At 41.2% G+C, this 20384-nt stretch overlaps 2 protein-coding genes across 4 annotated transcripts; one reads left to right on the top strand and one right to left on the bottom strand.

Annotated features, from left to right (window-relative positions):
* Nucleotides 1-469: 469 nt before the first annotated feature.
* On the top strand, nt 470-3058 carry foxl3 (forkhead box L3). The gene is made up of 3 exons (XM_056366427.1): nt 470-705; nt 1665-1833; nt 2118-3058. The coding sequence occupies exons 1-3, from the start codon at nt 599-601 to the stop codon at nt 2589-2591; spliced, it is 750 nt and encodes a 249-aa protein (XP_056222402.1). The 5' UTR covers nt 470-598; the 3' UTR covers nt 2592-3058.
* A 4407-nt stretch (nt 3059-7465) lies between these two features.
* On the bottom strand, nt 7466-20317 carry tom1l2 (target of myb1 like 2 membrane trafficking protein). Of its 3 annotated transcripts, none has more exons than XM_056365399.1 (15): nt 20196-20317; nt 19674-19758; nt 18853-18931; nt 18360-18509; nt 17098-17265; nt 16847-16993; nt 16128-16244; nt 15822-15955; nt 15585-15636; nt 13575-13743; nt 12614-12743; nt 12331-12394; nt 11371-11430; nt 10445-10481; nt 7466-10345 (listed from the first exon to the last, which is right to left on the bottom strand). In XM_056365399.1, the coding sequence occupies exons 1-15, from the start codon at nt 20245-20247 to the stop codon at nt 10197-10199; spliced, it is 1593 nt and encodes a 530-aa protein (XP_056221374.1). In that variant the 5' UTR covers nt 20248-20317; the 3' UTR covers nt 7466-10196. The 3 variants fall into 3 exon arrangements, with proteins under 3 accessions (XP_056221374.1, XP_056221375.1, XP_056221377.1); XM_056365400.1 differs by having other exon boundaries at nt 17131-17265; nt 20196-20316; XM_056365402.1 differs by lacking the exon at nt 11371-11430.
* Between the last annotated feature and the right edge of the window lie 67 nt (nt 20318-20384).

Here is a 20384-nt window from a genome sequence, read left to right as displayed (position 1 = left end):
GCCAGAAACTACACAGAACTGATGAGCACCGACAATGTTAAAATGGATTGGTCATTCATTCATTACTTCCCTTTTTGGTAACGTTTTACATATTCTGTGCAAGACTTGGCCTCAATGGAGAGGATATTCCTGATGTAAGTTTAAGTTTATGTGAAGGTTTTGAGTTCTTTCTCTACCACTTGAAATATGGACAAAATTATCTCTTTTCAAAGATGAGATAGCATAGACTGGTTTCAGTTTTTCAATTCAAAGCTGGCCCTGAGATTTTGGTGCTAAAAAGCATGAAATATGAAATTCATGTGGATGACAAAAACACAAGCGGTGCACAAGAACAGGACCGGAGTTCAGTGAGCTCAGCTAGGTGGTCCTGAGTGTTCAGACCTGCAGCCGCTTCTGGAGAGCAGCTGGGACGAGGAGGGGAGAGGGGGGCTGGAGGGGCAGCCGTCATCAGCAGAGCTCAGAGTGAGTGTCAGCTGGCTGAGCAGAGCATGGTGGCGAAGCAGAGCAGCAGGACAGGGTGTTGCTGCTGGGCTTTGGCCAGGACAGTCAGAGGAGCCAGAGAGTTTGGACCATACATCTGACTCCTCAAAGTGTAGATATGTTCGATAACTCTAACTACCCCTTCAACTGTTTTAACTACGATGGAGACGGATACCCTTCCTCTAGCACTGACGAAGAGAAGAAAATGTGTAGACCCGCGTACAGGTATGGGAGATTTTGAATTCATACTTTCTTTCTTTTTTTTTTAAATTTCTTGATAACTATCAACTACTGTGGCCAGCCAATACCTGGCTTTATTTTTTCCTTTTAAAAGTGTAAAATGAACAGTTTTTTCATACAAATTTTACATTGTTTCAGCTTGGGCCAAACAAGACGAAACAGATTTTATGAGGGAACATAGTTCTGTTTTATATGTGTCACTACATTGTCAGCATAATGTAAATTCTGTATATTATCTCTCAAAACTTTTTAATAATCATAGTGTTGACTCTTATTTTGGTAATCATTTCCCTTCAGAAGTGCAGCAAAGTTAATTTCTGGTTATTTTACCATTGAAAAATATTATTTCATTACTATTTCATAGATTCTTACTACGACTAATGATTTCTATAAAGCAGCCTAGTTTAGTGTGACTAGACTAGACACATCTTTTTAAACTTAAATAATGTGTAATATGTCATGACTTTTCCTAATGTTATGAGAATTTCTTATTAACACAATTTTGGACTGATGACATTTCAGAGATCTGCTACAGAAAATGACAAATTACTTCTATTTGCTGTCTCAAAAACATGGTTAAATACTGTGTAGGATACCAAACTAAATTGTACATTTCTTTCATTATAACTTAAATAACTTACTTTGGATTATATGACTTCATATATAACTATATATATATATATATATATATATATACATTTCAGATTGTGTAGCAAAGGGAAGGGTCACTGCTTTGTTATTTTTCTATAATCCAAGATAAAAAAAAATATTTATATGAATTAGCAGTTATTACTATTTTTACACATAAATCGTCTGAGTCTGTGGGACCCCAAATAATGAGGTGAAGCAAAGTGAAGGTCAACACAAGCCGAGGGTTGAGAGCCGCTACCATGTGGCAGATTATGTCTTTTTTTCATCTTGTCACATGTGTGTCTGTGTGTCAGCTACATCGCTCTGATAGCCATGGCCATCCAGCAGAGCCCTGAGCAGCGGGTCACTCTGTCGGGCATCTATGAGTTCATCATGAAGAGGTTTCCGTACTACCGCTCAAACCAGAGAGCCTGGCAGAACTCCATCAGACACAACCTGTCTCTCAACAGCTGCTTCATCAAGGTACAGACACACATGCAGCATGAAATTCAAGTGTTTATGTGCCTAATCAAATTAATTTGACCATTCATTTTACATAATTTTAGTCACAGATATTATTGTTTTTTAATTTGATTTATTTTTCCTCCTAATTTTGTCCCTTTTTATCTTTTTATCAGAAGTGAAATAATAGAAATAGTAATATAGGCTAGTTATTTTTATCCTTTCCCAAATAATATTTATTTCTTTTAATATTATTGGTTGTGTAATAATCATTAATTAATTAGTTGTCTAAATATTTCCCCCAGGTTCCTCGGACAGAGGGCAATGAGAAGGGAAAGGGAAACTACTGGACTTTTGCCACCGGCTGTGAATCCATGCTGGACCTGTTTGAAAATGGAAACTTTCGGCGTCGCCGGCGCAGGAGGAACATGAAAATTGGCCTCCGTGATTCAGGAGAAACCCCTTTCCACCCTTTGGAGAGCCACAGCAATCAGGACGTACCTGCAGCTCGGCACCCCGAACCCGACTCCACCCTCTGCCCTTTGAACCCTGAAAGGCCGAGGCCGGGTCCACAGCAAAACCATCTCATCCCAAACCCCACCCAGCAAGGGAAACCAGAGTCAGAGATCAAGTTTAGCATTGACTACATCCTTTCCACTCCGGATCCGCCTCTGTCTGGGTTCAGATCCTCCCACGGCCCCGTGCACATAGGGCCTGCAGGGCCACCTATACATGTGCTGGAGCCGCAACACCTCAACCTGCACTTCTGGACTCTGTGAGCAAAAAAGAGCAAGGGAAAACTTATTCCTTCACTAGCATTTGTGTCCAAAACTGGGAAATATGAGGACATCCAAAGACAAGAGAAATTCCACAAGAGGAATTTTACTGACTTGAAAATGTAAACCAGGAACAAAATAAAGAGGTACAGTATTGTGTGATGGATTCCAGATGGAAAAAGTCACTTAAAGAAAGCAACGTGCTGTCGAAGATAAAATGTGAACAATACAGTGATGTGTTCATATTGTCATTATACTGTTTGTGCAGTGTCTAGTGCTGACATAGACTAGGTTTACAGTATTCTATATATGTATATACACAGGAGTATGATGTGTTTAAAAATGTTTTAAAAAGTACAACAAACTCCATTTATTGGATTCATTGAATTATCTTCAGATCAGAAGGTTCACATGTTTTTTCTTCATAAAAGAAGAATTTATTGAAAATTTCAGGGTTTTCCTTTTGTCACCTGTCACCACAGCACAGACCGTTAAATATGACTCATGTCATTTAGCTCTCATTAAGGGCCACTGTGGTCATGTTATTTTATTTTATTTAGTGTCAGGACAACTGTCTCTCACAAGGACTCCAGCTTTATGATCCACTTGTCCACTACTTGTTTCTCTACTGAAACCTTTTAAACAATAATTTTCTCAAGCCTCAACGGGAGTTAAAATCTAATCATGAGGTCTTTACTTCACTATTACATGTCCAGGCGTTTTTCATGAAAGACATTTCGACGTGTCACAGGAAGCGTAAATAACAAAATGAACTCCATTTAGCTTCCCAGGGTACCGGTACATGTTGGTACATACTGTTCATACTATCTTCATACAGTATTTCATTCATACTAATCATCAAAATTTCACTTTGTCCAACACTCTGGTTTATGACCTTCTACATAAACACACGACGTATAGATCAGAGAGAGTCAAAGTGTTCTCTGTGAAAAGACCTTTTCTGACTGAATTCAATTATTTCACACCCACTTACGGCCCATATATTGCACATTTTTTTCATTGACCTTTTGAAATCCTGATTGACTGACACTTAAATTCTAATCCAGTCACCCCTGATTATAACATATTGTATTCACGCACCTAAAAAGGAGCCTGACGAAACAGAGGTCTGGCTAACATTTCTTGCCTGTACGAGGGAGATCAATCATGGCGTGTTCCTGTGCCGTTGAAGGGACATTTTTCAATTTAACCTTTATATTATGTCTTGACTACATCAGAGGAGTTTCAACACACTTAACATGAGTGGCATTTAATATAGCATAACACTTGCAAGGTGAGGCCGAGATGTGACCCTATTTAAATACAGGGGCCCCTGCCTAAGCCTTAACAGCAACACCTCCCCCCAACAAACACACACACACACACACTCACACACACACGAAACCCCTGACGCAATTATAATTAAACACACCTTATGCCTCCTTTGCAAATGCCCCTCATCGATCTGTGGGTTTTTAACATTCATATGTGAACTGCCCCCCAGCAAACGTTTGTGGCGGCGCAAACGTTTATGGATCAGCAAGTTTCCATTAACAAAGTTGTTGATGTTGAATAGCGGGGGCTGCTGCTGCTGCTGCTGCTGCCGCGACGCCGCGGATATATTTGGGTAAATTAACTTAGCATAAAGTGCTCTGAGGCTACGGGGGTCTTTTGAGGCAGCTAAAGAGAAAGCAAGGCACCAGTCAGGCCCGAAAAGTCAATGCACATATTATGTTATAATATGAATATATGAAACTGTAGCTACTGGCACAGTGTCCCAGTGAATGGCCTCTATTAAACCAATATAAATTCATCAGGTTTATTCCAAGTTATCCCTCTGCCATCCTCAGCCAGTTGTTTATAATTACACACACAATAATATTTCTCATTATTAGGAGTGTGGACATTTTGTTTAGCTTGAGACTTCATTATATGCTGGCAGGTAAAATGAGCAGCTCAGGGCAAGAAACAGCGGAAGTGCAGGTAGAAGAAATTGGGAAACCATTGATCTGCAACGTTAATATAAAGTAAATCATAAACACAAATAGGTCATTTAATCTTCAGTGCTTGTTTAGCGATGAAGTTTCACTGAGGCTGTGGTGTCTGAAGATAAATATGAGTGTACTGTTTTGTTCCAATGACATAAACATATATGTTTAGTGTATGAGTGTGATTTTTTCTGTACGTTTCCTTGAGCTGAGGCTGCAAGAGGTGAATAATCTAAGGGGGGGGCCACACATTGCTATCACTGTGAGCTACCAGCTAATGAAGATCAGCGAAATAGCCTGAGGATTCTGACGTACATTCATCTTTGCCCTTTTGCCATTTTGTGGCATGTGCAGAGCTGCTTGCAGGTACAGCCTGTGCGCACTTTAACACTGGATTATGCTATTATTTTTTAAATGGCTTCAAGTGTGCATGTGTGTCAGTAATGAGAAAATCAACACAGCATGTCAATCAATGTTAGTTGGAAGATGTGTTTACATTTAGACTGTCGGGAGGTTGTCCCTGCTAGGAATACAACAGAAGTGGTGGACTGGAGGCGACTGGAGAGGTTTCCAGAGAGAAAATGGAAAAGAGGCAATTTAATAAAGGAAAAGGGCTTGAAATACATAACTCAGAAATCTGCCAGACATCTGTTTAAATTTGTCACATCTCATTTGATAAACATGCCACCTTTGGTAAAGTTTCAGAAAAGGCGTCAAGCCTTTCTTACACTGAGAGGCGTGATTTGACCCTTTTCATCTGCACCTGAAACCTACACAGAACTCTACTGGAGGCACGAATACACAGTTACACAAATAACAGATAGAGCGTACAATGTCATACAATGTGTACAAAGATTAACACAGGGTTCGATCAACACCTTTCTGATACAGTCCCAACAAAACTGACGATGGAAATGTTTAAATATTGAAGATGGGCACTGTAGTTTTTTTTCACTTAATCAGGCAGAAAGTACATAATGCGTTTGATGTGGACTACTTTCAGTTGCGGATGAATACACATTTGGTCCACTGGTGAATATTTACAGCAGCAGGCCAGTGTATGTGGTATAGACTGAAAATAAACTACAGCGCCCATGTTTATGCTAATGAAGGAACATGTGACCCAGTGTGTTGATGTTGCAAACATTGATGTGTTTTTAATAGTTTTTGGACAACAACAGACTTTACACATACAACAGTGTCAAATGTTCTACATCTCTATTTATTATGCCACATGTCTGCACCGACACGCCTCAAATATAGCAAAATAAAAGTAATTAAAACACAAAGATTGTAAGTTTTCTATTGAATTACATTAGTAATTGCAATTGTTATGCAAATAACACCTGGAACATCGCGCACCGTGGTACAGGCCTGTATAAGCACCGTTCAAACTTCACCCAGATGTTTCCGATCCTGCATCATGTCAACTGTAAACTGGTGAACATCACACAGCAACACAGCAGCTGACCGACACTCTTGTTCGTGCTCGTGGTTGAGTTGTGTCACGGCCGTGTTCTGTGTTGCAAAGCAGATCCATTGCACTGTGTTAGCAGAACATGCAATGCAACTACAATGCACCACAGCTCCGGCCAGCATCTCCACTCACACCGGATACACGTGTTCCACGGCTGGTGTCGACAGTGGTTTCACTGCTGCTCTGTCGGGGAGATTCTGTTCGACTGATGGTTCAAGTTGTTGGGATGATGGTTTCCTTATCACTCACGTTGACCTCTGTGTGTGTCATCAGGCTCCGTAGTCCGACCACCAGGGTGTGCTAACTAACTGCTTGTGGACTGGGGGGAAGGGGGGGGTCACACACACACACACACACACACACACACACACACACCAGGCCGGTGTGTGTCCATCTGTGGGAAAGAGGCTGGGAAAATGTGAATCCTCCATGTTTCTTCCCCTTCTGTGAAGTTGAATCAATCTTTGAGCGATCCAACAGCGTCATACACTCAGGCCTCTGCACCAGATGTTCCGATGTTACGGTTAAAGTGATACTCATCAGAATATAATAATTAGTGAGTCTAATTAGAATTTGCAGGGGACAACAGTCACAGCTTGGTCATAATTTATTTTTAGTCTTGTGTGACTGTATCATCGGCAGTCGCTATCTTCACATATGGCAGTAGTTGTGGTGGCATGTTGCCATATGAACAGTAACTCTTGCTCATGCTTCCTCAGTCTCATGCCAACAAGTAGCACATGGTGTCTCTGCCTCTGGCAAAAAAAATTTTTCTTCTTTTCTGATTTACAATCACATTTGAATATTTTCCTTCTAGCAATTTAACAAAGATGTTATTACAAAGATCACATATCTAGTTAGTCTCAATTTGTTTAAATCAAATTTTTTAACGTAATTTTTCTTCAGTGATCAAACTGAAAACATAAAAGCATCCATTTACCTCTCAAAGAGAAATCCCCCAGCTCTTTTGTGCAGTACGATTTTAAAGACATAATTTACTCATTTCAAACGGCACATGTTGAGTCAAACTGGATCCTGTGCACTGGTGTATTCCAGTCTGCTGTCTGGCAGACACACCCCTCTTTCTTTTTGACCGGGAAAACGCTCCAGTGACTGAGGCAGAATGTGAGGGGCCATGTTGTGGGATGAGGCGATTCCAGACGGCCAATGGGGAAGCCCCTGGTGTGGGGCCCACGGCCTTCCAGAGAGAGGCGGGGTGCTGGAGTGGTGGGGGTAAGGTAAATGAAAAGGGTTACTACAGGTCAGCCTCGGTTATTACCATCTGAAGAGGGATCCAGGCAAAGGATGGTATGCCAAGGAGAGGACTGGAGTGGTGAACCAAATCACGACTTCATATCGTACGAAACATTTGATTCTTATCAGAATAAAACAATAAAGACAGAAAAAACAAGTCTGGATCACACACTGCTAATGTTTTATTAGAGTTCATGCATAAGTCAAACAACACAAAGAGAAATGAGAGATGAGGCAACTCAGGAAAGTAGCAGTCACACAGCACAGCCTCCCTTATCAGCATCTCTTTTCATATCATCCAGTGACAAACAGAGAAACATATTGTTCCTCTGCAGAACAGGTCTGAGATGACTCTCTGGTTATCAGCACGCTGAGATTCAGTTATACGCCACTGACCGAGCTCACACTGAAACAAACCAGGGCAGTATCGAACAGGACATCTATTCTTGAAACACACATTTGGAGGCGTCTTTTGTTCAACTGAGATAAAACATTTCTGCGTTGCAGAACAGCTGACTCACACACACACACACACACACACACACACACACACACAAACAATCACACACACAATCACACACACAATCACACACACAATCACGCGCGCGCGTACACACATTTTATACTAAATCAAGAAAACAGAAGTAGAAAGGGAGTTTCCCTTTCAAAAAAGTGCAATGATGATGCTTTATTGAAAGTGTCCGAAGTAAGTGTGTCTGTTAAGTCATCTGCTAGTTAGTCCATAAAAGTACGAGTGAGTGAATGGATTAAAAATATGTTTCCTTCATGAGATAAATGGGACAACTGGTGTGATTCTCTTACAGCTGCAAATCAGTGATGACCTGTCCTTATAAACCACATCCATATGTTCACTGTATGGACACAGTCGACCGACAATAACACCCAAGAAACCAATAAACATGACAAAGATACATTAGCCAGCAGCAGTGTATAAAAAGGAAAATCTGAACTCTATAAACAAAAGCCAAAAAACACTAAAACACACATCATTATGACAAGTTCTCATACTCTCCCTAAACATTTCAGTTCATTTCCCTTTTCTACAATAAAATGATTTAAAATACTGATTTGAAGAAAAAAAAATTGTGCTGAATAAATTATTTCTACACCTGTTTCTCATTACATTATTAGTGTTAGCTGATTTACAGTACGAGTTGAAAGGTAACGCGGCTGTCAAAGTGCACGCTTGTTTGAAGCTTGTTGTGACTGTGTTACATGTTGCATTTATTATTGTCAGAACAGTGAAATGTCTCATTTGTAGAGGTGTGTCTGCGGCAAGCTCATTTCTGAAAACAAATGTCATGTTGAAAGGTCAGGCCATTTTAAGATGTCAGCGTCAAGAAATAAAAGGAGAATAATAATGTGCAAACAGCGTTTGTAGTGTGATACTGAACTCTCGTTACATTTCCCTGGATATGAAACTGGGTCCCAGGTTAAAGACGGGACTGGACTATGTTTGAACAACCCAGTTATCCGGAATTTTCCTTCCACATCCAGAAGACAGCACAAATTTGGTCCTCTAAACTCAGTTTTAGATACAGATACAGCATCATCTATTCAAACAGGAGTTAAAACCTACAATCAATGAGTAAAACCCACCAATGACAGCATGTGTCTCCCGCAGCTACCAGTACCTCTGACTGGGATTCTGTTTAAAATAACATTCCCACTCCCTGTCAAAGCGTTCAACGACACACTTTCAGCACACACGATTACATAAACAAGAATAATTAGACCGTATCGTTCAGCAGATGGAAGTAAAAACCAGCTACAGCAGCTTTATGCTAATAAAATCTCAGCAAAATAATCTCAGTAAATCAGTTGTGACCAACATATCATCAAACAACTGCAGTTAAATTTAAAGACAAATCTACAACATGAGACGACAGATTCAAAAGAAGGTAAAAGAACACATTTGTCGGTATGCTGCGCAATTATGCCGATCACAAAAACTAAATTCCCTTCTGTTATCGTTCTGATTTAGAGCTTGCAAATGATCAGATGTTTACTATTCCCTTTTCTTGTGGAAAACTTGACCCCAGTGAGGTACATCCCTATTGTCAGAGCAGCTGCAAACATTAAACCATTTTCAAAAATCTACATTAAATCCACATCTCTTTCATACATACTGTAGCTTAAATATACACACAACGCATAAACTTGACATTTGTCATTTACAGATTTACAATTCAACTCAGGCTGACTTGAAAAGGGACTGAGACAAACACCAAAACGATATCCGTGTAGGTACGCTCAGCGTTTCTGCCTTTGAATTCTGCAATAACAACCATAATGTTTCTGATGGGGGTTCTTTAATAGTAAAAACTTAAATAATCAAGTTTGGTGGTAATGCACGCTTGGAGGGCTTGGATAGGAAATGTATTTCCTATTTATGACAAGGACTCTTTTCGTATATATATATATATATAGATATATATCTATATACATCTTATCATCAGGATTAGCTGCAACATGAAGCTCTGCAGTCCACAGCAGGCGGAGGGAGATTCTTCACATGAGAAGAACAAGAAGGAGGAATAAGCTGCTGCCTCATTGCCTCTGACACTGGTCCTCAGGTGGGTGAGATCCATCGTCTGGTGGCGTATCAAAATAGGTTATTTATTTGGTTTTCTTTTTGTACTGGGAAATTAACGGAGAGGAGGAACAATTCCCTTTTTTCTTTCTTTTTTCTTTTTTTTTTTTTTTTTTTACAAGGATGGCATGTACAAATCTCTGTAGTGTAACTGAACTGTGTTGTGGTGAGAACGGAGGTGGATGTGTTTTAGTGTCAGGTCAGTCCGTCTTCGGGTGATGCTTCTCGGCTGGTCGGGTCTCAGGCTGAGGGGTCGAGGGTCAAAGGTGAAAGGTCTACATGGCAAACAAAGTGTCCTCCGGCCTGCCCGGCTTCTTGCGGCTGGGGGTTTCCTGCGCCGCACCCGGGTCGCCACCAGGGGGCGACGGTAGGCTGGGGGCCATCTCTGCCGCTTTGGCTCTTTCCTCGAGGAACTTGTCGAACTCTAGAAGAATTGGTACAAAAAAAAAATGAAAAGTGAAATGTTGTGAAATGCAGCTGGAAACAACAGAAAACTGAGAAAAGGAGATTTACGTCATCCTACCTTCACTGGTCACGCCCTCCTCACCTTCATCTCCTTTCTGTCGGGGGAAAAAAAAAAGACAATGTCACACCTGGTAGTTGATTTTGTCAAACTTATGTCACTGCAAAACCACCACCACAAATCAAGACAAACTCTGCTCCTGTGCACGAGACCAAAACCACACACACACACACACACAGCAGAGTATTGTTTTATCATTTAACACTCACCAGTCAGTTTTTATTACTATACAAGGAGCCACTTACCCGTTAGTACCACTTTCCATTGATGCCCATTCATATGACATATTAAGAACACCAAAACAAATGCACCAGTTGCCTCCCAACCAAAACAGCTGGATATTCCCGCTCAATAATGCAACACAGTCTCACAAATGTGTGTAAAATGAGCATGAAGTCTTGTAATGCTTTATCACTTATTCTGGACCACAACACAAAACTACGCATCCTCTCTTCCCCTTGCGTCACATTAAAAAAGTCAGAGCTTTCGGTTAAGATTCAGTTCAGGTTGGGCAACATAAATAATTTGATATAAGTTAGGAAACTTTCATAAATGTGAAGCTACAACTAAAAATCTCTCACATGAGAAGGAACTTTATCCTTGGTTGTCAAAGCTGAGAGCAGACGGAGACACATATTCACAGACCTGACCACCTGATCCTGGACATTTGCATTCATTTACATTCAAGGCCTTATGCTCATTTCACAACATTTTTTCGTAATAAGGTCAGTTCGCCCCCACAACACACTGTTAGTATCTTCAAATTAAACTAAGATGTTAAAATGTGGTCAAATAGTGAGGAAATGTGATATAAGAGAAATGTGTTACTTTCTGGCTCCAAAAAAACTGAGATAAAGGGGCTACAACAGAGTGAAAAAGCAAAGAGGGAGAAGTGCAGGCAGAAATAAAAATCATGATGGGCTCACCACATCAGTACACAGCCACTCCTCTATGTCATCCATGACAGAGGACTGGCCACCGACACCCTACGGGGCAGCATCAAGACCACCACAGGTGGCCGGAAAACAGAGCAAAAAAAAAAAAAATCCCACCCCAAACACAAAAGAATATATGACTTAAATGAACTTCAGTGTCAAATGCAACATAAGAGAGTATTTCGTGAGGGAAAAAAAAAAAAAATAATGAAGAAATGGAATGGAAATCAATATTTGTGAATGGTGTGGCACATCACATGAGCAGCCTGTGAGGGAACATCCACATTCACACAAACACAACGCCGGCACATCCTCAGCATGCAGGTTAAAGCTGGTAATGCTGGCGACGAGGAAATACGGGAAGCAAAATCACGTCTGACACCACAGCAGGAAATGAACTCTCATCCAGTGACCACAAGCTGAATCCGTTTCATTACAAAGAAAACTAGATTTGAATAATAGAAAACAACCCACTAGTGGGTGATAGAGCAGCTACAGAGCATGTTTACAAGTTTTTAAGATCTGAAGTGTTTCCTTTCCTTCTTGACCGTTTAGTATAGAGATTAAAAAATTTTTGTGAGAAGCAAACAAACAACTGACAAGACAAAATCTATGTCAGTCTTGTTAGTAATGCAACAATAACAACAGATAAGAAGGAGTAGTTCTACTTAAGATGTTTAATCAAAGTTAAAAATACTAGAAACTGGCAAAAAAAAAAAAAAAAAAAATCTTCAGTTTGAGAACTAGATTAGTTGCATCCAGCAGCACCAGTTCAAACATGAGATACAGCCTGTCGCACAGCACGCACACACACACACACACACACACACACACACACACACACACACACACACACACACACACACACACACACACACACACATACGTGGGCAAGAAAACACTGAGTGAAAGTCACAGCCCACACTGGACAGATAAGCCTGTGTCACTCACCGCTCCTGCAGTTGGCTGTAGGACATCCAGAGTGGGAGGAGCCTGGCTGTCTTCTGCTGCAGCGCTGAGACAGGACACAGACAAGGGCTTTTATAATAAGTGTTGGGAAATTGTTTTTGCCTGTTGATACCTAATTAATAATGTGATTAGAGCTGAAACAATTAGTCGACTCATTGATCAACAGAAAATGAATCTGGAACTGAAATTTTTATTGTCTACGCGACTTTTTTAAGCAAATTTAATTTCAGCAAGAATCAACATTAAATCTCTAATGTGTCCTTACGTCTTGTGTGGCTCAGGCACAGTTCCGGTCCTGGTCTGAGCGAACACGTCAAAGTCGTCCTGAGCAGCAGGAGGAGGCTTACAGCTGGACAGAGAGCTCAGGGTGCTGCTCACACTGTCTGCACCCATGTCTGGAGAGAAAAGAATAACACACTTGATTGTCAAGTAACCCTACAGTGTAAAAACAGAATCCCACAGAGTAAACTACAAAGCCAATTGAATTGTACAAATTTTCTAACAAAACTTCCTACAGTGTCACAAATCCACTAAGAAGCAATGCTGATGCTATCAGAGGTCAAATGCAGAAGCAGTTTGGGGCTAAATTTTGTCTACATCAATCTGCAGTGGTTCAGGTGCAGGAGTTAAACAAATAGTTCAAATGTTTTGGGAAATATTCGTACTCGCTTTCTTGCTGAGAGGCAGATCATATCTGTGCAGAAAGACTGGAGGCAGGGGGAAGCAGCAAGCCAGGCTCTGTCCAAAGTTCAAAAACACACCTATCACGTTGTATCTTGTTTATTTAGTCCGTACACAAACCTAAACGTAATGACAAGTTGTGGTTTCATGGAGCTCCCCCCACTTCCAGTCTTATGCTAAGCTAAGCTAGCTGTAAAGTTAACTCACAGACAGAAAGTGGAATCAACCATCTCATCAACTATTGGCGAGAAATCCAAACAGAAATGTGGAGCTGTTCCTTTAATCCAGTGATGTAAACATAAGTGACATAAGTTTGGCAACAAAGCGACCTTCTAAATTGTTTTGTGTTCAGCTGTGTTCAGTGTTTCATTCATTATTCATTCATTATTACATGACTAACTAGCCAGTGGGCTAATTTCACAAAACCACTCATGTGGGTTACAAATGTTCTGAAACACATCCAGCTTTTACCAGCTGTTGGAGAACACCACTTCTGTAGCCTCAAAGTGAGCACTCGTCTAATGTCTGAGGTAGCAGATGCATACCAAGACCAGCCAGGCGAGAGGCCAAGGTGGCAGGGGAGGAGGGCCTTCCCGCAGGGGCTGTGATGGTGGGGGGCAGGCTAGTTGGGGCTGCGTTCGGCATGTTGCTGACCACCGCCGGGGAGCCTGGGCCGAGGTCGATCAGGTTGTCCTCTGTAGCCTCACTCAGGACCTGGTGAAGGAGGAGTGATGAGACACACTTTATAGCTCTTGTTTCATGTAGGAGCAGAGACAAGGATTTACGGTCTGTGGCTCATAAGGTGTAAAACAAATCCTTTTGTGGGAGGCTAAGGAAAGGCAGGGTTATACAGTACGTAGTCCCTTGACTGTGTTTGAAAAGAAAAGAAAAGAAAAGAAACAAAAAACAGAAACGAAAAACAACATTTTTGGTCTAAAATGAAATACAAAGGCACAGTGCATAATAAGAACAAGTAAAAAGGTGGAAAACTTGTTGGTTAGCTTCAGGAGAGCATGAAAATGTCTGTGACTGAGGGTGGCAGGAAATTAAACATCCTCCTGAAAAACTGTTTCTTAAGGGGCTCCAAAAATACTGTTTTACAGTAAAGATATATTTTGTTTTCCATGGTATTTGCTCAGAGGAAATGGACAAGTTTGCCATTCATTTTTGATTTTTAGTCAGTTATGACAGATGTTTCCTAACTGCTGGTTATCCATAAAAACAAAACATTCCCCTTAAGAAGGTAGAAATAGAGCAGGGAAGGAGGAGGGGTGACTGAATCTTTGGGCTCTGGAGGAGCTGCTCTATCAAGATCATTTTGCAAATCTCAAACTCTGACTGTCTGAGATAATGCAAACACAACATGACAGTGGCTGTAGCTGTGCCACTGTCAGTCTACCTCCAGGTTCATCGTATCATTGGCTGTTGGGGGCTGCATAGTCAAAACATGCCATATGGGGTGAAAGATAGTGGTGGAGGCTGGGCCCATATTATTTAGCCATGTTTCAACAGTCGCTGTGGGGGTGACACTGGTCATTTAGGGACAATATTTTCATACTTGCCTGTCTCAGCTAGCCACAGAAACAGTAGAACAGAAAAGAACAGAAAGGAAGAGACAGTGAATACCATTTACATGCCTGTGCAGGGACACAATGTAATGGTATGAACCTATGGAAGATATAACATGCCTGATTAACAGGAAACCCAGTGGAGCAGCAAAAATGTTCCAAGAGCACCTTCATGCTTTACAAGATATTTTCTTGTGTCTAATAGACACAACAAGAAACTGACAAAAGCTATGAAGCAAAGAAGGGCTCTACTGTTAGCAGCTGTAGGCATGTGACATTCATGGAATCAACTAAATCATAGCTGTCGATAAACATTGTTCTCCATCTCGATTTAGACATATACAGTATTATTTTGTTGACAGGTCCATTTGAAACCTTGCGAGATTGGAATGGACGTCAATAAAACTGACAAATGGAAACCATTCTGGAAACAATGAGAGGCACCTGTTAGATGTGATGCCAAACTCAGCTTCCCATAATGCTATCAGGTCTAAAGCACCCTTCTTAGAGGACTGGTGATTGTATTCCATTCTGGCATGGGATAACACAAGTGCATTTCTACATTGCAATGACTTCCCTTTGCATTGTGTTGTCACAGTCAATGTTTCCCCCTGCTGGACAGGACTTAAAAGCAACAGGCCTGCTCTGGTTGAATTATATAAAGACAAATTCATGTCCAAATGGAAAACTAACAAAAAAAAATAAATAAAACTTTTGCTTTGCATTATACAATCAATGTAAATGCATATGTCTGTTGGGTTTCTGTTTGATCAGGCATGTACATCTGGTAAATCATTGATAGGTAACTGACAGATAACCACACTAGAAAGACATTGTAAAAGCATGTAACATGGACACACTACAGACACTGAAAAGTGTGGACATCAAAGAATGAGAAAAGATGAGCAGAAAATAAACACCATGACATGAAGGAACTAGTGATGCTAACACTGGGCGTTTCACCAGCTGAAGTAACTGCTGACTCACCCCATTGTTGACGCTCTGAGCTGCAGACCTCCCAGACCTAAACCTCTCATACCTGAGGCAAAGACAGGACGGCATGAAAGAAATTAACAAGAGCCCTTCAGTTTACCTCACCAAATCTGTGCAAACATTGCAATACTGTCTGGGTATATATGAGTTTGTGTGTGTGCGTACTTTTTTCCCCTCCTAAAAATTAGTGTGAGCCTGCATTTGTCTGTGGATTTGTCAGAGCTTTCTAACCTTTCGTAGCGTAGGAAAATGTTGTTGAGGTCGTCGTTGACATGCAGTAGCTCCTCAGTCACAGCTTCATTGGAAACACAGGAGATGAGCTCCATTATTCTCTGTTGCATGGCTCTGCAAGTCCTGTTCAGCTCCTAAGAACGTACAAACATATGTAAACACATTTAAGCATGATGATCTCAGGTTAGGGGTTTTCTAAATGGTTTGCACAGGTCTGTTCAAACAAAAAATACCAGTCTCTTATATTTGTTCATTTACACACTTCAGAATGTTGACACAGACAAACACACATAAGTGGCTCCTTGCCTGTAGTAACTCATAGTCTGAAGCGTCCTCCTGTCCTGGGACCATCTCAGTCAACATCTCTGACATCACCTTAGTGTTTCCTCGAACAATGTCCAACTCACTGCGCAGCCGGCAAATCTGGATGACAAAGAGATAAATTCATCTACAGTTAATACTACTACTACACGCAAGCTGGTGTTAGAAAAAGAATCTGATTTGCAGACAACAGGGTTGTTTAAACAGTGATTCCAAACCAGGGCTACTTGGAAAACTCAATTAAACTTCATTTTAACTCAACTAAAACTGAATCATTTTGATTTGACTGAAAATATATATCTGTATTTTTGTGTTTAAGAGGAAAATAAACAGCAAAATACATTACATACACATTAAATACATGTAAAACCACACGTTGCAACTGAGTGTGTGTGAAAATAAGTTAGCAAAGACAGCCAAAAGTAAAAGATAAATGGTTGAAACGTCCAGCCTCTGACAATCAGAATGATTACACTACAAATACAAAGTAGACTAAACACCCATATCCTGATGATATAATAAACAAGTGTTAAATAACCTTCAGCTTAGTTCCCTACTGAAACATAACAGATCTGGTAGTACGTCAGACAGAAAGGATTGGATTAAGACATCTTCTTTTGTAAGGGAACTGCAGGTTGTTACAGGTTGGATACACATCTGAAGTAACTGTTCAGTTTCAGTCGTGTATGGGAACAACACTGTACCTGCTCAGGTGTAGGATTGATGGATCCAGAGGCATGAATGTTGGGGACCTGGGGGTCAGTGTAGGCTGGGGGGACAGCATGTGGTGTGGGCTGAGTAGCGGTGCTGTACTTGTGTAGGGTGGAGTCGCCCTCTGGAGCAGTTGCAGACTAGAAGCAACAAACAATGAGATAATATACATAACAGACTGGGACAGATTAATTAGAAAGATAATCTTATTCTGATTAGTTTTTGCGTAGAATCTTTTGCACACATGAGCTGAGCTGCTTAATGCGATGCCTTGTACCCGCTGAGGTGTGTGTATAGGCGACAGGGTCTCCAGGTCTGACATGGGGAACTCGATGCCTTTCCTCTTCAGCTCCTCATAGATTTGGACCACCCCTGTGAGGTCTGGACTGCTCCTGAATGCATCAGCCCACGCCTGGAGAAGGCAAAGTAAGAAAAAGGGAGTTAAAAAGGAGAGAATGAAAGAAAAAACAACGGGTAAAGGGAGGGCTGACAGCAAACAAAGCAAGGGATGTCAGTATAATAAACGAGGCCTGTTCTCTGATCATTTCTGTTTGTCTGTCTTGAATACATTCAGTCAACAAACCACAAAGCTCTTGGCTTTTCTCTCTCAGCAGTGGGCAGGCTAAAGCTAGACCGGGCCATTACAAGAGCTCAAACACATGACACACTTTTAAAAACAAGTGCACAAGGTCTTTGAGGGAGTTCTTGTTCTACTTAGTCACTTCAAACTGCAAGTCGGTTTAATCTAAATTCAAATTTTCACAACAGTTCCCTTCTCTCCGTTGTGTGTGTCAGTGAGTCTGCAAACATCATAAAGGCTATGTACAGTAAAACCAGTACAGTAAATATGCAAACCCAATGCTCTAACCAAGGCTACACAGTCTGGCTGGAATATATCAACTTAGTCTCGACTATTAACTGCACACACGCTCACTTTTATCAACTTCGAGGAGCTGCATCAGGCTGTGTGTGTATGAAGGAAGTGCTGCTCAAAAAACGTTTCCCACACAATTTTCCCAAGTGACTCTCTTGTCATGAACTTGTTTTTCTAGTGATAAGACAAACAAGGAACAATTAGAGTCTCTCTTCTCCCTCACAGGTATTGTATGCTGCCCTCCTGGATCCATGCTGTAGCTCTAGTCACATGGTTCCCCTGGTGGAAATAAGAGCAGCCCACATGAGCCTTGCAGGGTTACCCGAGCTGCAACAGGTAACAGGAGCTGCTCCTGGCTGAAGCCCTGGAGACACTGTACTTTACCTGAGGCTCTGCCTGGGGATGATAGGCCGCCTCCTGGATTGCTGCACAGCCACACCTACTGTAATAAACACCTGCACTAAAAAACTCATGTCACTGCTCGCTAACTGACTCAATCTGAAATATTTTTTTCCTCACACGTGTCACGTCTGTCATGGAAATGACATACTAGGATTCATGGCACGTGCTCACTGTGAACACAGAAGCCGACAAACCTGGACTAGGTGCATACAATTTTACTGATATCTTACCTGAATCAGGGCAAGTACTTTATCTTGAACGATTGTAGGTGGGTTGTTTTTAGGAGAGATGATTTTAACAAGGACGCCATCAACAAAATCCCTGCTAGTGACTAAAGCATGAAAACGATGGCCGCAGTTCTTCACACACGTCTCTAGGACCTGATGGATGCAGAGAAGAAACTGCTTTCAGAAGATGCTACTGCCTTACAAACTGTACATACTGTTGTAGACACATTAACAGTTTTTCAAACCAGACACAGTATGTATATGATATTGCAAATTCTCTGTGGATGCAAATTATGTGATACAATCAAGTGGCATTACGTGATTTGCTCTACATAGTTAAATAACATACATTATGTGAGAGAAAAAACACAGTATTTTATTTAACCTATTCGTCTGATGGTGACAATAGAACAACTGAAGTATGTGAGTAATTTTTTTTTAATAACTTAACTTGTAATGCTGTGTAGTTGCCCCCCTTTTTCCCACTTTAACTCACCGTTAAAGCCAACATCACTTCTCTATAGTTCCTGTTGCCATTCAGCCTCTTCTTCACTGCTCTAATGGCATCTTTTGGCCTGCACACACACACACACACACGAGTACACAAACACACAAGTAAAAGCACACATTAAACACAATGATAGCATAGTGCAGCACGCCCACAGCTTTTTAATGGACCGATAACACACGCCAAGAAGAATTACCAAGAAGCAAAGGTTTCTGGGGGCATTCTGAATGGCACTGACACCCTGACTACCAGGCTGTGCCACATGTCAATGATTTCTTGACTTTTCACAATCTCTGGACTGACACTGTGACTGTTCTGCTGTAAGATAGAAATAACTAACGTTTGAATTCTTTGACTACTTCAAACAGTTTGCATCAACATCACAGTAGTGGGAATATGACACCCCTTGCATTCCCCAGAGACAAGAAAGAAGCATAGTCAGTCCTATTTTTATAGACTGCTACAATACATTGAGCGAGGCTAGGCAAGACCCACCTAAGGCAGTTTACAACCCATTAATCAAACAAGAGCTGAACTTCACACAACCGCTTAAACATACAGTACAAGGTTAATGGAGCAGTGAGATAAGCAAAGAGGCCTTGCAGACATCCACCTAACACAACCACAGCTAGGCTTCTTCAGGTAAAGAAAAGATAGGACTGACTCCAATGGCATATCATGCTGCAGCAATGCATTATGTAAAACAGCACAGAAACACGGAAGACTTGATTTAGTTGAATTGAGCAAGTAAATATGAGAGTTAATCAATAACATATGTGGATATTCATTGATTTTCTCTGGGTGCTCACCCATCCTCTGTTTCATTGATGATGTCACATATTTCCATGTTGAGGGTCCAGTCTTCACTTTGCAGGGAGCCGTCAGTGGCTCTCTCTGCAACACACATACAGGTATTGAAAAAGCTGAGAACATGACATTTAAAGACGTTTCAGTAAAGCACAGCTGCCCAAGTATATGACGATGACTGGCGGCTAGCTAACTGTTAGCTGACTTAGTTATTAGCCAACCTTTAAGACATAAGTGACTGAATTCGTTAATGTTTTTTAGCGCTGAGACAAGAAATGACAGTGGCAGAAAAAAGGACCTTTAGTTTGATAACGGTAACGCTAGCACAATGACAGCAGATGTTACCGTAACTACTAGTTAGCAAGGCGGCTAACGGTGGCTCTCCAGCTGTAGAGAACTTATTCAGGGACGTTAGCATGCTAAAGGTAGGAAGACCGTAAATGACTATTGCATAAAACAGACATTTCCGGGACAAATATATCAAGCTGCATGCACTGTCGTTTCCTTAATATCCAGTTACATACCAATGCAGTGCCCCACTGGGGTACTGTAAGGATTTCCCAAAAGGAACTCCATCTTGCTCGACAACAAACAAGTCAGTCCATGGGATGATGATGATACATGAGGAAACGTCCAGTAAGTCCCGCCCACAGAGCAACGTAATTGGCCAAGAAATCCTGACCTTTAGCGTGATTGGACAGTTAGAACATCCA

The sequence above is a fragment of the Seriola aureovittata genome, chromosome 21, assembly GCF_021018895.1.
Source record: "Seriola aureovittata isolate HTS-2021-v1 ecotype China chromosome 21, ASM2101889v1, whole genome shotgun sequence".
In the NCBI taxonomy this organism is placed as follows: Eukaryota; Metazoa; Chordata; class Actinopteri; order Carangiformes; family Carangidae; genus Seriola; species Seriola aureovittata.
Note: the sequence above shows the minus strand (reverse complement) of the source record. Positions and strands in the feature narration are given on the sequence as shown.